The 16,359-nt window shown below is 41.1% G+C and overlaps 1 protein-coding gene across 3 annotated transcripts in view; it reads right to left on the bottom strand.

The window, feature by feature from the left end:
* Positions 1 to 473: 473 nt before the first annotated feature.
* The window catches only part of ATXN7 (ataxin 7), a 105,644-nt gene continuing 89,758 nt past the window's right edge, over positions 474 to 16,359 (bottom strand). For all 3 annotated transcript variants that reach the window (XM_059715843.1, XM_059715844.1, XM_006263033.4), the window contains 8 exons: positions 15,940 to 16,192; positions 14,698 to 14,960; positions 14,103 to 14,185; positions 12,005 to 12,270; positions 10,035 to 10,233; positions 8,800 to 8,921; positions 6,480 to 7,428; positions 474 to 4,529 (listed from right to left, as the gene is read on the bottom strand). In XM_059715843.1, the coding sequence (XP_059571826.1) occupies positions 4,512 to 4,529; positions 6,480 to 7,428; positions 8,800 to 8,921; positions 10,035 to 10,233; positions 12,005 to 12,270; positions 14,103 to 14,185; positions 14,698 to 14,960; positions 15,940 to 16,192 (2,153 nt within the window). In that variant the 3' untranslated portion in view covers positions 474 to 4,511. The remainder of the gene's footprint in view (positions 4,530 to 6,479; positions 7,429 to 8,799; positions 8,922 to 10,034; positions 10,234 to 12,004; positions 12,271 to 14,102; positions 14,186 to 14,697; positions 14,961 to 15,939; positions 16,193 to 16,359) is intronic.

Below are 16,359 nucleotides of genomic sequence, written 5' to 3'. Positions count from 1 at the left end.
TATCAACGTGGGCAAGCCCACATTCTTGGCTCTTCTGCAGCAAAAAGTACAGAAAGATGTTTTGAAAGGATGGAAGCACTGGTTGCAACAACGCTGCATGTCAGAGCCCTTCCCCTATAATCCAGCATAACCTGTTTTGGTTGCTTTATGGTAGAGAGGTTTTACACAACTCTGAGGCAGATGCCAAAAAGAAAAAGCCTCTGCGATACGAGGATCCACGTTTCCTAGCCGTACTCATCCCGTCGTCCAAAGGAACGCTAGAAGCAGGACCAGCCCTTACCGAATCTCTGCACCGAGGCACCACGAGGGATGCTGCTTTCCTTCAGGGCTGAATTCTTCTACAATGACGCAGAAATGTATCATGTATTTCATGCAGCCAACCTCATTTGTTGAAAAGACCTAATTTTATTGCCCTGTTTAGTAACATCTGTTTGTTCAACAAACTAATCTTTTTTCATGAAGCAAAGCACAACTTTTTCTTATAAATAGTATAAATTATTTTATTTACAGAAACTTGTTACAAAACAAATAGACTATATATTTATTTTTCTTTTAAATATCCAAAGTAATTTTTCTATCCCATGACATTTGTTCATGTACTATACAGCAGCCGACGCAAAGTTCAGCTGATCAGATGCTCTTGATTATGTGTACAAATTATCAAACTATTCACACCTTTTACACAGGAGATTGCTTTTAGAACCAGGCTCCAGCCTGAGCCGGACGCTTCCGAGGCCTACATTCACATTGACATTATGTAGTGCTCATTTATTTATTTATTTATTTTTTTAAATTATCACCTTTAAAACGTAAAATATTTCGCACAAAATGTAAAAATGATTATTTTCTGCTAAACAGTGAAACGTTAAGAATCTTCTCAAGCCCGATTCCCTCTCCCAGGACAGAACGAGTGAAAGACAAGAGATTCCTTGGCAAGAGAACTCTCACGGGAAGACAACTGCCTTAGAAGTGACATTTGGAAATCACTTTTTTTTAATATTTCAAGAGGTACTTAACTTGGTTTTTTGTTTTTTTGGGGTTTTTTTTTTTTTAATTTTTTTTTCCTGGAATACAAAATATTCTGAACATTTGCTGTTTCTCTCTTTTTTGTTGTTTTTTCTCCTTTGAAATGGTGTAATTAATGAAAGAATAACCAAAAAGAGACAGTTGTGTACATAGCTGATTGCAAAAAAAAAAAAAACGTTCTAACCCTTGGCATTATTGTAAGATGCATTATCAACGGGATTGTTTCGACACAAATTATTCGATTCAAAACGCTTTGCAAAACTTGCCAGCATCGATCTTTTTTCTTTGTTGGTTTTTTTTTTTTTAACCCCTTTTAATCAGAGTTTGGGAAATAATAGGTAGGTGGAAAAAGCAAGCTCCAAAAGTTTCAACTGAACATTCAAGTCTTTTAAGGAGAAGCTGTCTAAACAGTCCAAGCATAAAACTAGTTATATCAGGCACTTTCAGTTTTTCCATTAGTTAAACCACGAGACCCACACAAATGCGCACGCACACACACACGCACACAAATACTAAAAAAAGAGAAGCAGTGTGTCACTTAACTAAATGTAGTCTTCTGGGAATCAGGCAGCTGGTAAGCAATGCCAGCTAGACCGTTCAAGCCTCGCCCTGCAATCAGGCTCTTCCACGAATCGGACTACAGGCGCTGGCCTTTAGGTTATAGGTATCCACTCCCAAGACATGAAAAGGGACACAACTTTCACAAAACAGAGGCATCCCTTAAGTAGCAAAGTAGGCATGTTACTATTGGCTTGGCAGTGAACCACTTCAAATTATAAAAAAGGTATTTGCTTTTCTTTAATTAATTAATAAATAAATACTAGATGATCTCAATTGTACCAAAACTGGATATAAGAAAAAAAGACCTGTGCAAAAATACATATTTAAATATGTACAATCAATTAACAAAATATGTCTTCTGAAATAGGGATACTTCAATATTTATAATAGAACAAGAAATTCCAAAATAAAGATACAAAAGTACGTTTTTTTTTCTTTTTTGTATAATTCTTTGTTCATCATTGCAGCAATTTTTTAGGTTAAGAAAACCGCAGGAGTCGTAACGAGAAGTTGGAAAGACTATAAAAATCGCATCTCTTAAATTAATACCAAAATCTGTCTAGAAACAACCCAGCCACTGCAAATTCAATTTTGCAAGGAAAATTAATTTTAAGCTTCCTTAATTATTTACAGTAAGAACGATGAGACAATAAAAGCTTCAGGAACAGTGTTCTGCTTATACCCAAGAACTAAAACGTAACATTTAAGTAGGTCTGTGCTCGAGAGCTGACAGAATTTGAGACGTCCTGGTTTTTATTCCCAAGAGCTTACCACCAGGGCCATAACGCAGACGGCGTTACAAAATGGCTCCAAGCGAAGCACGCGGGCGAAGTACTAACTTCTTCGAACGTCTGCGTGGTCTTGAACCAGCTCTGATTTGCCGTTCTGCTTTCAGATTGACAGAACCTTTCAGAACCTAAAGAAGTGTGTTTAATCACTGAAAGTTGCTAAGGTTTGTTAATGGAAATTTCTGCTGTTTTGTTTTTTCACACGTTTAGTTGATCAAGACCAAATTGCACTTGTGACTGAAAACACACGGGGCCAAAACTCTGGCCCCGTCGGGACTGTGATTTCACTCCGAATATGCAAGATCCGACATATTTCCCTTGCTCTTTGTCGAACGAGCATATTGCTTTGGTTCTTTTAAAAGTAAACCAATCTCCATTTTAAACCGCCCTTTTGAGTTGGGCACCTTAATTAAGCGTTAATTCTTTGTTCCTGACACAGAGTTATTTTTACGTTTGCATAATAACGGTCTAAAGTACTTCGCTTTGCTCTTTAAATACGATCTTTTATAGAAACTCAAAGCTAAAGCGTCTGCATAGAGGCTTCTTGTTGTTTTGCTGTATAATAATTCTGTAGCAAGTTCATCTTGGCCTGAAGACATTAACAGGTAAACAACCAGGCAACTGCTACTTTTAGTGGCTTTAAAATCCCTGATGTATTATGTGCCACTGTAACGGGGAGAAGGCTGGGCTTTGTGAACAATTTGCTAGGCTCAGATTGTCTGGTCTCAGCAATAGCTGGTGCCCCTTTAAGGCAGAAGAGGATATTCTTGGTTTATAATTTGTTTCCTCCACTTTGTCACTTAATATAATTCCAGGTGAAGTTTCAAATCAACTCATCTTAAAATGAAAAATATCCAGATCAATTAAAACTATCATAATGCTAAGCCCTTTAAAAGGATTTCACTGTGAGGTGTTTTGAAGCAAGATAAAATAGCTCATAAAAACTGACTGGACTATATAAAACAGTAAAGCCTCCTTTATTCATCAAACATTTGCACGTATGGAAAGATGCCAGGAATGCATACAGGTTCACTTGAAGCTGAACTCGGTTGTTAAACCAGCCAGCATCTAGTGCAGCATCCTGAAAAATGGCATTGGGAGTGGTTGAAAGCATAACAAGTGTTAATGATTTGGTTACGTGAACAAGGCAGAAACTAATGGAAATTCTTTCAGAAAATATTTAAATATTCAGTTTTAAAAGGGCTACTTTTACAGGCTGAAGAATAATACCAACCTAATTCATGTGATATAGCTCTCTTTTAAAACAACAAAGGCCCGGGGTGTACAGTATAGGTCAAGAAATATGTTCTTTGGGCATCGTTTTATAGGTTATTTGCCTCTGCCGATTTGATATTTGTGTATTTGGATTTCCTTCAGCAAAAGTGATTCATTTTTACTTTCTTTTGCCATCAAATCTTATTCAAAGTAACTGAAAATTGCTTTTGTACCATGCAAGTACAACTTTTATTTTTTTTTATACTTGTTTTTGACCGCTGGCCTCAAACAAGTTCTGAAAACTCCTGATAGCTTCTTATCCCAAATTACTTGCAAAAGGCTGGGCAAAACGCAGACTAGTTATTTTTTTTGAATTGTGCTATTTTTGTTTTCCATTAAAGGAACATTGCTATAAAAACACTAAAGCCATATTCCCTTCTTGAGGGCTTCTTTTCATTGTGCCTAACACGCTGTGCCCCCTTCTCAAGGGGTCCTTTCAGTCGATAGCGTCTCTGGGGGCTGACAACCTACAGAAGACACCATCAGTTTAAAAAAGTCCACAGTAATGGTTTTCCCCACACATTCTTTTGCCCAGCCAATCCATGTTAAATAGTGGCAAGATGATGTACTCCGGTAAGGAAAATCTCAGATTTGTAGCAAGCGGTCCAGACCACCATTAACACTGATAAGAGCAATTATGTGGCTGAACTTCATCCAGTGTCCGTTTATAATATATTCACTGCTACAGACATGGCTTCAGGGAAATTCCTTGTTTGAATGACAGTCCAGTAGATTTCCACACCTGAGGACGATGGGAAGCTGGGATAACTCAAAGGCATCTTGGAGTCCAGAATTCCAGATGGAGGTTTTGCTTGTAGTGAAAAGTGTCCAGTTCTTTTCTCACCATGGCATATTCAGCTATCAGGGACGTGCCTTTGGCTTTCAAATAAGCAAATAAAAAAGACAAATGAGTCAGCAAGCCAAGTGCAATGGAGGGAGTTAAAGATATGGCTGGTAGGACCTTCCTGGACAATGAGAGCCCATATCTGGGATAAGGACAAGGAGCCACATGGCATCACCAGCATCTAAGTCTATTCATCTGCATCCAGGACTCTACAGCTACCACCTTCTCCAGCTTTTCTCAGGGGAGAACCGGTGTCCTACTCCAAACCCCCACAAACACCAAATGCGATTGAAAGTAAAGCATCCTCCCCCATTTACAGTGCATAGCTGAAATTAAAATGGTTAGGAAAGGCAAAAAACGAGGCCTCAATAAAAAGGCAAACAATGAGAGCTCAGCTAAACTATCCATGGATGGGAGTTTCTTCCAGCTCTCTGGTAAGTATGCTTACCAGTGTACAACAGGAAAGACAAATCTATTCTTCTGGAAGCAAGTGAGAATTCAGAGATCTTTCTAAAATAAACTTCACTGAGCTGCCATCACTTTAGTTTTATGAGCTTCCAAAGTAAGGCCAAAAAAAAAAAATGAACAGAAGTGTGTTTAGTACTGGAGGAAACTTAGAGAACTTCCTCAATATTTCAAAATGCCACAAAACATACTACGGGGAATAACCTTATGCTGGCTGGGAGATAAATCTTCTCCATTTCTAGCTCCTTTTTTTTTATTTAGTTCCTTTTTCTTCAAGCCATCTTCCAGCCCACTTCCCATATTTTTGTTAAAACAGCCTTACCGTATTTTTCCTCAATTATTTTCCATTTTTCCTTCTCCAGATCCTATTATGCCTGGCAAAGTCGTGTTTACCAGTATATTAGTTCTGTTTTAGGAAGTAACTGCAAAAGTGGCAACATACTCATGAGACCTGCTCTCTTTGTGGTATTCCTCATCATTTCTGCTCCTTCTATTGACTGACGCTTTGCTCATGTTAGACACATAATCTATGGAGCTCTAGGAGAAGGAACTGTATTTAACTCATCTGTTCGAATCAGCACCATTAAGTAGGTTCACATTTATAGCATGCTATTTGTTCTGGAAGACAGAGGGTGCATCTACAGGTGCAGTCAGCATGTAGCAATAAACTGTGGCGCAGTTTATGCTAGAGTTTATTTCTCCTGGGTGCAGCATTTACACGTGTGCCCAGGACCACAGCATGTGGAGCCGAGGCAGAGCAGCTCCAGGCTAGCAGGGAGCCAGGGGGGTCAGCTTGACAGCCCAGAGCAGCTCCACCATGGCTCAGCATGCTGCAGAGGAGCTGGCAGGGGCATGAGAGTGCTCCAGTGCGGGGCTAGCCAGCACACAGCCCCCGCCACTGTAACACCCTTGTTTGCGCCTCCATTAGCCCCAGTCACCATCTACACACCCATTTTGGCACATGCAACTATTCTGCTGTAGAACAGTTCTTATCCCAGACAGTACTATCCTCCAGCAGAGTTAATTAATTTACTGTGCCCTAATACAGGCGCATGTGTAGACGGTGACGCTTTACTGCGGAGCTACTATGTCAGCTCTGCAGTAAAGCACCCAGAACGAACCCAACAGGATTTCTTCGTTTTAAATATGCTCAACTCAGTTTGCAGGGTTGGCACTCAGAAAAAAAAGTATTACTAAACAGCTGAGTGGATTTCACCTGTGAATGATTGATGCAATACCTGAGGAATCCAAGGTGTTATTTTTTTCTAACATTACTTTTCAGAGTAAAGCCGCACTTCGAGAAAACAGATCTACCGTGAAAATAAATTCACTGTGAAAAACATTTAAAATCATGAAACTCTAATAAGAAACTGCACGTCCCTCCTTTAGTGAAAGGGTGTCAAGCTAACTGGAAGCAAGAGGTCACCAACAACAGCCTGCAGATGCTAGTGCGAGTCTGCAGATCCTAGAGCTAACCTCTTTCCTTAACTGAGGGAAACATCACCCGTACAGTTTCATACCTGATGAAGAAGTGAATTGTTCATCAGTCCTTGTGTCCCTGCGATTGCACCGGTGTGTTTTGCATGAACGTTGTTCACCGGGGGCAATTTGGCAACCTTGTTTGCTTTGCTGCTGCTGTTGATGCTGCTGGAACCAGGCGAGCACTTTCTTTTCTTTCCTATGAGTTTGTCTAGGGAAGTATGCGAATGTGAAAAACTGCTGTGTGAATTGACAGTCAGTTCGCTGGACTGGTGAACAAATGGCCCTAAGGAAAGAGTGGAGTCACTGCTGTTCATCATCACACTCATTCTTTTAATTGATTCTGCAGGGCTTCCGGTCGGAGGGCCCCTCCCTGACTGGTCATGTTTGAGACTAACCGAGTTAGCTTTACTCGTCATGCAATTGAGGCCGATGCTATGGGACGAAGATGTCACAGACGAATGATAAGAGGTCCCAGAGTTTCCAGAGTTAACCACACAGTTTTTCCTAAAGGACTCTGTGGAATGAGAAGAAGGTGCTAGCAGTGCGGAGCTGTTTTTACGTTTCTTTCCTGAGCCGCCGCTGCTACTGTTGCTACTGGTGCTGTTACAGTCGGCGCTGCTAGCAAAAGATTCCTTAGGTTTAAAAGACTTGCTGGATTTCAATTTCTGAGGTTTGCTGGGCATAGGTGAAGGTATCGAGGAAAGCACTGTAGGTGTCGAAGGGGACGAAGACACTTGTCTTGATTGCATACTGCAGACAGGATCCACTGCACCCAAGGTAGAAGGATTGGCATTTAGTGTAGTTCCATGGGATGGTACCGATTTACTGTTAAGAGACACACAGGAAGGAGAAACCAACGCTGGCGATGACATAACCGTGCTGGGCAAAAGGAAACCTGTTACACCGACATACTGTGAAGTAGGCATAGAGTTTGTCCGATGCGGGGTGCGAACAGATGCTGTGTTACCAGATGCTGGGGGAATTTTCCTGAGAAAGAAAATAAAGATCATTGGTTTTTGTTTTGCAGATTTCTTGCCTTGATACCAGGGTATTTAGGTTTTGCTGCACTGGAATAATTAGCATTTGGCAAGGGCGATATACATTAAAACATTTTGGTAAACTGATTATGTTGCATACAAGTAAAGCAGAGATTAATAGTCCTGTGTCTTTGACAGACTGAGTACACAATGAATACACAGTACACCTTTAACTAGAGTTCTCCAACTATTACCTATTCTTGTAGCTCAGATTTTCCAGTGTGCTCAGTATTGGCATCACTCAGCTCAGTCAGATGAGTGAAAACTTTACCAGTGTAACAGGGACAGAGTGAGGGCAACACTGAGCACTTCTGGAAAATTATACCCCCTTTGGGATCCTGCACCATTTCACACAGACAGAGAAGCTGTTCTTTGTGGACTAATCTGTAGAAAGTTACCCCCATCGGGTCCCAGCTTGAGGTTTCCAACTCTGCCCAAGATGCCATTGGAAATCACCTAGTAATTGGTATGTACCACAAAAACATACTGCAAAGGGAAACTGAACTGGAAGCTACAAACAAACATAATAGTTTAAATTATTAATAAGATCAGTCTGACAAATGAACAAAATGGTAAGAATTAGCGATGTAGCGGGAAGCAATGCCTGGATGTAATTTAGAAAGAACAGATTCAAAGACTCTAGACAAAGGATCAAATTAAAGCAAACTACCAAGGGCAGGTAAGGGAAAGCTGAATCGGAATGGGCTTAGCCCCGTTTCACTCAGGGCAAAGCTGCCTTGGTTTAGCTCTCACTTACAGTGGGGTAATTGTGGTTACCATGCAACAGCTGGTGTGTGGAAAGTCCCTGCCTGCTGTTTGCTTGCTTTAATTTGATCACCAGTCCATACCAAACCTTAATATTTGAGGATGAATGACTTTAAGGGTTTGATACTGCCGTAATTTTGCAAAATTGCTCAGTTCCACATTTCAGCTCCACATCCAACAAGAAGACAGCGATCATATTGCTGTGAAAAGGTTCCAGCTATTCACAGCTCAGCACAAGAATACAGAGGCCGGAGGGCCTTTGGATGCAGTTTTCTGGAGTAATAAAAAATACATACATATATATTCTTCTGGTGAGTGCAGCTCACCCCTCCTCTTCTCCTGCCAGGTGACAGATAAAATGGGGCTTTTGCTCCCATTACAGTGCCAGCGGTAGGTTTTCATTGAGAACAGCTGATGTGGAGGTTCTGCTTTTTATTCTGAAAAGCTCTTTTAATAAATTATCACAACAGGAAAAAGGAAAAAAAAATTCCTTTCAAAGCTTTATCTGATTCTGTAATATAAAGAAGAATTTAAAAAATCTGCCATTTCTACTTACTTCCACATCTGTGAATTAAGATGCTTCTCCACCATGCAGTTAAGCGCACACCGAATATGATTCCATCGCTTGTCAAACACGTAATAACCTCTTCCAATTTGCCGACTACCAAATGTGCAAAACTGAAAATACAGATGGGTATTGACATTTCCTAATTCAACAGGAACCATCTGAATAAGTTACTGCTCTTAATTCAGATCAATAATGTTATTAAAACAGGAAGTACACAGACAATAAGTTTAAGGACGCTCTCAAGTGTCACATAGTAGAAGTTAAAATAAGTTAGACAGAAGTATATATTAAGATTTTGATCCCCAACGTCTAACAAGTTTGCTGAATGCCTGGCCTGTGTGGAACCATGTTCTCCGCAGGGGATAATGTCACTTTTCTGGTTGGTAGGAGCACTCACCTGGGAGCCCCCTCTTTCAACAGAGCGGGATGATAATTTGCTTGGAATCTGCTCTCACCTGATTTTGTTGCAGGGACTGCAGTAAGGCCTCTGGTTTTGGCCAGGTCTTGGGGAGAAAGAGACCAGAGGAGGCTGAGTTTTTGGGGGGAAGACTGTGTTTGTAGGAGAGGTTCCTATTCTGTTAAATTGTGTTCAGCATCAGCTTCAGTTTAATAGTCACTCTCTCTTGTTTAAAAAAAAAAGGGGGGGGGGCAACTTGGGTAGGACAGGGAACTCTCAAATCCATTTTCTATGCTACATACAGCAAAATAGACAAAGTGCTAATAGCCTCCAATAAGAAATGGTTATAGCTGTCATTTAAAATTCATTATTTAATGATCCCATTAAAGGATCTAAACATTACAATCACCAATATTTTAATAAATCCTTCTGCTGTGATTTGGTTACACAAGGACACTTGTACCAGCTTTTATTTTCACACAAAAAATAGAGCATGAACCTAGAATTAAAAATGTTGAGATATTATCTAGAAGTGTTAAAAATACCAGTGCTGCACATCCCTGTGCTGTGTCTACCTTTTAATTAAAAAAAAAGTGACAACAAGTCTCTAGTACTTTGCAGAGCTTTAATTTATCTCACGGTATGATGGAGGGGCCTCTAAATTTACCAAACCAGATTAAACCCTCATGGCCAACTTGCAACAAACTACATTTTCTTTGGGCATGAGGACATTTTAGTGAACTCAACAGAAAACACAATGAAAAACTCCTAGTGATTTGCTTCAGAAAAAATGAAGGATTGAGCAGTGGTTGTTCTTGAGACATACCGCGGCTGGTTGAGGATGATGACCTGAATAATGACAATCCAGTTTTTCGACGGGCTCTTCTTTTTCATCACATTCTCCCTCATCGCTGGATAACCGAGAAGCTGGCTCAGTTGCAGGCAAGGGAGGGTGTGGAGATTCGTGGACTGACAGAGAGTCACTAGGGGTATTCCCACTATGCTGGGCTGGGCAGCCTGGAGGCCTGGATGGAGGTAAGGAATTTAGAAGGTATTAACAAAGCAAAGACCACCTTCATAGGTACTATATTTAAGCTAACATAGAAAGGTACCAAAGGTTTCCCAGATTTTCTGTTCTGTTGCATTAACAGCATTCTTATAAAATGAACATAATACGCAATTCCCCAACAAGGAATAATTGTACCTACATTGCAGCTGGGGAAAGGAAGGTGCACAGAAAGATTAAGGTGTTTGTTGAGGTCACAGAGCGATTCAGGAGCACAAGCAGAAATAAAAACATCCCAACTCCCAATCTGTCTCTTATCCCTACTATAGTGCATGTTTAGGTGCGTAGCCTACAGACTGAAAAAAGGCTGGGCCCTAGTCCAGGGTACTCCCTTGTCCACACTTAAAAGTAAACGATGCTCATTAATTAAAGAGAGCAGCTTCCTTTCAACTTCTGCACTTTATTAAAGCTTGTTAGTTTGTTACTCAGAGCACCTCATGCCTCCAAATTTCAGCCTTAAAACTGCCAGGACCCGGTCAGTTCAGGGCTGCTATTAAATTTAAATTAAACAATTATGCACCTAATGCAGGGACGGGCAAAGTCCAGATTGGGCCTGCGGCAGACCATTTCCCAGCAGCCTCTGCTCACGTCGCTCTGGCCAGTTTCGACGGAGACCCCAGTAGCCACAGTGCTGCCGGGGCCAGGGTTTCCATGGAGATCAGCCCCAGCAGCACTGGCATGGCAAGCAGCTGGGCAAGGAGCTGCTCTGGGGCTGGGATCTTGCAACGGTGGCAATGTAGCATGGAGCTGGGGCAGAGCTGAGCTCCTTGGGCAGAGGTGTACAAGCAGCAGATCTGCCCCAGCTTCAGACCACGCTGTCACTACTACAGGATCCCAGCCCTGAAGCAGCTCCCTGCCGAGCTGCATGTGCCCTGCCAGTGCTGCTGGGGCTGGTGTCCATGGAAACCCTGGCCCTGTGCTGTCATGGCACCATTGCTTCTGGAGTCTCCAGGGAAACCAGCTGCAGCAACATGGGAAGGGGCTACTGGGAAGCGGAGTCCGGCCACTGGCTGGATTCACCATTTTGCCCATCCCTGACCTGAAGAGGGTAGTTACACAGCAGACAATGGGGCCAAAGAGGGCTTGCGTGCAAAAGTGGCCCATGCATTTAACTGATATCCACAGAACTAATGACTTCTCTAATGTAAGCAAGAGACAAAAAATAAGGATCTGCATTGGTGATATGAATAATGCACTTACCTACTCTACCTTTCTTGTCTCCTTTCCAAAACACATGAAGCACCGATCATAATCTCACAGGATCATGACCTCTGCTACACTGTATGCAGAGATGATTCTCGCATGCTGAAGTTAAACTGAGCCCTTTGTAAATTTAGTCGACTTCTCTCACACTCATTCCCTTTCTGCTTGATTCCCAATCATAGATTTCATAGACATTAAGCCTGGAAGGAACCTCATGAGATCATCATCAAGTGTGTCCCATTTTGCTGCATCACCAACACAGAGTAACTGCTACATAAATAGAGCTGCTGGCTTTCACTGACTCAAGTCAGCATTTACCCCTTGAACCATTGAGCAAAAACTCCTGAAAGAGGACTAGGAGACAAAGCTCCCTAGGACCAAGTTGAGAAAGCAGTCATCAGACATGCAATAAGAGTCCTCACACTGCTAATAAAACCACAAATCCAATACCCACCCCCCTGCCACCAAACTGTCAGCCTGCTCCCTAAAATAACTGCGCACCTCAAGGAAATGCAGACTTTACTCACCTTGGAAGACTGGGGGGCTGAGATTTGGGTTTATTGGGTACTAAGGGCTTTGATTCTGTAGGAGGAACTCCATGAGAATTTTGGTGCAGCTCCTGGGAAGTTTTAGAAGGTGAGGGATGTGGTTCCCTGAGAGGGGGCATCTGCTGATGATGATCTGGATGTCGAAGCATATCCTTTTCCCTGGTTTTGTTTTTGTGCTCAGCTAACAACAGATCGAATCTCTTCCTTCGACCCTGTACAGCCCTCCGCTGGGTTAAGGAATGTGTCTGCAAACCCACACACAAGTCATTAAACTAAGACAATTAGGTTGGCAGAAAAATAAACACTCAAATGTGAATTTAATGATGCTAGCGCGGAGAAAAATGAGACATTCAAAATTTGGCAAATACATAGTCATGGCTCTTATAAAAAATTTTAAGATGGCCCAATGGATGAGTTGATAAGCCCTGATTAAAAGGGTCAGTGCTCTTTAAACTCAAAATAAAAAGCGGTAGAAAATCTAAGAAGGCTTAAACTTGAATATCAAGCCCTTTTAATGTCTCTTTTACATTATCAGTCCATAGATGCTACCTAAAATAATTTATTTTTAAACATGAAATAAAAAACACTTCTCTCTCAAAATAAAAACTGCCTGCGATTACTTAACAAAGCGTAAAATACGACTTCTAGTAAAGAGTGCTAAAAATAATAAATGGGAAAACTTATTATCCTTGTATAAACTAACATAATGCTAGAAGGTTACTATATTGGAATAAGTTATTAAATCCATAAGAACATCTAGCAGGAATTTCAGTTAGACAGAACCCTATCAAAGTCACAAAATTCAGAGGGAGAGGTGGTATGTCAGCTTTTCTAGTCCTTGGAAAAATCCTAAAATACTCTATGAAATGAAATATAAGTGAAGGAGAATAAGTGAAAGACTGCAAGACTGCATACTGAGGGCCTAACTTTCATACAGCTCAAGAGTTCAGTGTTTTTATTTTTAAAAGGCAAAAAAGGACTATTTTCATATTTTCAGAAATTACTGCAAGGCTGTAAAAACTATTTTTGAAGGGTGAGGAGGGCAAGCCAAGTGGAAGGCATATCTCTGGATTGCTCCTACTTTCTTTGGAGCTTTTTGCTTACTCTTTCAAAAACCTGAATCTTTTCTTGTTTAACTGGAAAGTGATAACACTGTGCTCTGCGATTCGAAGGAAGCACTAACTTCACGGATTCGCTCCTTGCGGTCCTTAATATCAATATTTTCCTTGGCTCTGTGGGTGATTTATCTGCTGGGTAGCTGACACTAAATACTACAAGATCACAAATACTAACACATCTCTTTAGTCTCTTAAAGTGTTTTTTTTTCAAAATTGTGTTTTGTGTTAAAGGACATTCCACATTAGACTGTAACTTTTCAAGATAATTTTGCATACAGAGTTTGACCTACAAACAGACTCTTCAGTTATAGACTTTTCTGCAGATTCAGTTCTCACTGACCAGAAACAGTAACCAAACTATGAGTCCACTGAGGTGCATAATTTGGGTTGATATAGCCTACCTTCCTAAAGTCTGCTACAAACTTTCTTTTCCCTGGGGAAAAAAGTTTGTTTTGCTTGGGTCCCAAATAAGCAATGATTATATTATTCATTTTTGGCGGGTGGATGGATTTTTTTTTAACTTGACATATATAATAGAGAGAATAATCCCTAGCAAGAACACCAAACAATTTCAATGTAGGTAAAATTGAAGCTTGACCTCTTTACATGAAGAATAAGTATCAGTCTTTAAAAAAAAAAGAGAGAGCACAGTCCAACAATAAATCTATGCAGTGGGAACTTTGTCAAACCCTCCTGACTGATGCTCAGGGCAAACTTCTGAACAATACAAATCCTTAAAGCTTTTGTGAATATCTTTTCTGGGCTTTCATGAACTAAAATCTTTGGAAAATATACTGATTATGGAGACCTCCTAGTTTCTCTCGCTGTTTTATCACAGGGGGTCACTATGAGCGAGTGGCTGTTGCTGAAGTTTAGCTGTGGGTTTTCCATCATGATGTTCAGAAACTTATATTTAATACATGTTACACCTTAATCTAGTTTTGAGAAAGGCGTCCTACCTTGCATGTCAAAGACCTTGTACAGGGTTTCTTGGTTTCCACATCGATGACACCACAGTATATATCAGGATCAAATTCTCTCTCTGTCAAAAATACATAAATACCTCACTATTGTGAAACCAGAGCTTTATAAAAAACATTTTTCTTAAAAAAAGAACATTGCTCATGATTTTAATCATAACACACAGCTGCACCTGGAATAGTTCACAAACGCAACCCATGCAATGCAGTGACACAAGTAGCACTCGTTGCTGAATTAACGCTCCCCTTATCCCCCCTAATAATATCCCCCCCTCCTTTTTTTTTCTTTGCTTGTTTCCAATTTGCCAAAACTTAGGCTGGGAAGGCAGACACTTAGTAACTGTAATACATTAAGTATATATTTTATATTAACAAGATTTCAACTTAGTTGTGTCCCTTTAAGAATGAGATGGGCCAAAGGAAACCATTTAAAACTAACCCCAGTGTTTGTCTGGTTTACTCTTGACACTGTCATTCAGTCCACAGACTACCTGTTTCAATTCACAACATGTCTGACTAGGTCTATTTGTGTGCAGAATAGCAACAATACAGTAAATAATATTTTAAAGATTACCTGACAATCTTTTATGTAAAAATTTCCTATTATTCGTACTATCTTCTGGTTTCTTTTCCAAAAATGGAGGCACAGAGAGAAGACCTTTACCATTCAGTATCTGTCCAGGGGAAGGCAAGGGTGGCTTTGGTATTGAGGGACAATTAAGGCCAGTCTTTATTGAGGAACTCACAGTAGTAGAACAAGTTGGACCAACAGCAGTTTTCAATAGTGCACCATCTATCTTTGGATGCATCTTTTCCTCTTTGACAGATGAAGTCATGCTGTTATTTGTGGAAAATTAAGGGGAAAAAACCCATTAGCAGACCTGAAGCAGCACAAGGTTAGGAACTATCAAAGCCATGTAATACTTTTTGCTGTGTGAACTGCTCTATTCCTTTTTTCCCATGTTTACATGATAAAACCTGTCTATTTGATTTTTTGTGGCTATTTTCTCATGTCAGTGATTTGATGAAAATGTAACTCTCCTGCAGTCTTTACACCACCTCCTCCATAATGTTCCTAAAGCCTCAGCACAAACTTCAGACTCCGCGGTTCAACTACACAGAGAAATGGGTATTTGATAATTATAGGCCGTGTCTATGCCACAGACTTACCACACCCAGCAGCGCCAGCCTCAGACATGCTGGGCTGCTCCACAGAGGTGGTCTCCTGAACTGGAAGCAGTGTAACCCTATCTTGGCAGGATTGCAAGCTGACTAATTAGCATGAACCAGAATTGTCACTTGGTAGTGCTAATTAACCCACTGATGACACCCTGCCATGTGGCTGACACTACTTTAGTGTAAGGAGGCAGCTGAGCGCAGCGATGTGGTGTGCCTGCGGGCACCCATGCTGGGCATGGTAATGACATGCCACACAGCAGCCGGAACAGCCCAGCAATGAGGCCCTGTTCTGGCCACTGCAAATTATAATGCCAATTCTGCAACCCGATGTATGCAGGCAAACCCCTAGACCTGGCAAAGTCCCACTGAAATCAAGATCAGTGACCAGCCCAGAGGACTGCAGGTTATATAAGAAAGGTCTTCATCATAGATTCAAAGGTTGCAACTACATCTGGGCAGGGTTTATCCATGAATAAGACTAAAGGTTTTCCTGCATGAAACAGCTGAAAAGGATCTAGAAGATCAAAATGCATTTCATCTTCCAAAACCTGAAGCACACAACTGCTAAAATGCTGCTGCTGCAACAGTTTCTGAGCAAATGATCCCACTTACGTTCTTCCCCAAAGAACAGACTTACATTTTATCATGGGGAACTTTGCTGTGATGTACCGGATGCATTAACCTATTGTTTCCACTGATCTGCAGCTTGTCTTTGGGCGATTTCAGCAACTTGGAATTGGATGCTGCTGCTGCACTGGTACCTCCACTGGATGAACGACTGCTCCCGCTTCCGCTGCTACCTTTGCTTTTTGAAGACAGGGATGAAATGAGGGAAAACACCGAAGAGGGAGGGGTCAAAGGTGGCTTGCTGGAAGAGCTGTGTCTTCTTTCTGAAATGAAGAAGGGTGAATGCAGAAACAATTCCTACATACTCAATGTTGGCATTTGTGCCGATTGAAAGTTTCTTTTGTTGGCCTGGAGGTCCCCATATGCCACGCAAGCCCTGGAGGGTGACAGCTGCAGACCCCTCCGAGTCTGTCACAGGAGCCCCCCTTGG

The sequence above is a fragment of the Alligator mississippiensis genome, chromosome 12 (assembly GCF_030867095.1).
Source record: "Alligator mississippiensis isolate rAllMis1 chromosome 12, rAllMis1, whole genome shotgun sequence".
NCBI classification, from domain to species: Eukaryota; Metazoa; Chordata; order Crocodylia; family Alligatoridae; genus Alligator; species Alligator mississippiensis.
Note: the sequence above shows the minus strand (reverse complement) of the source record. Positions and strands in the feature narration are given on the sequence as shown.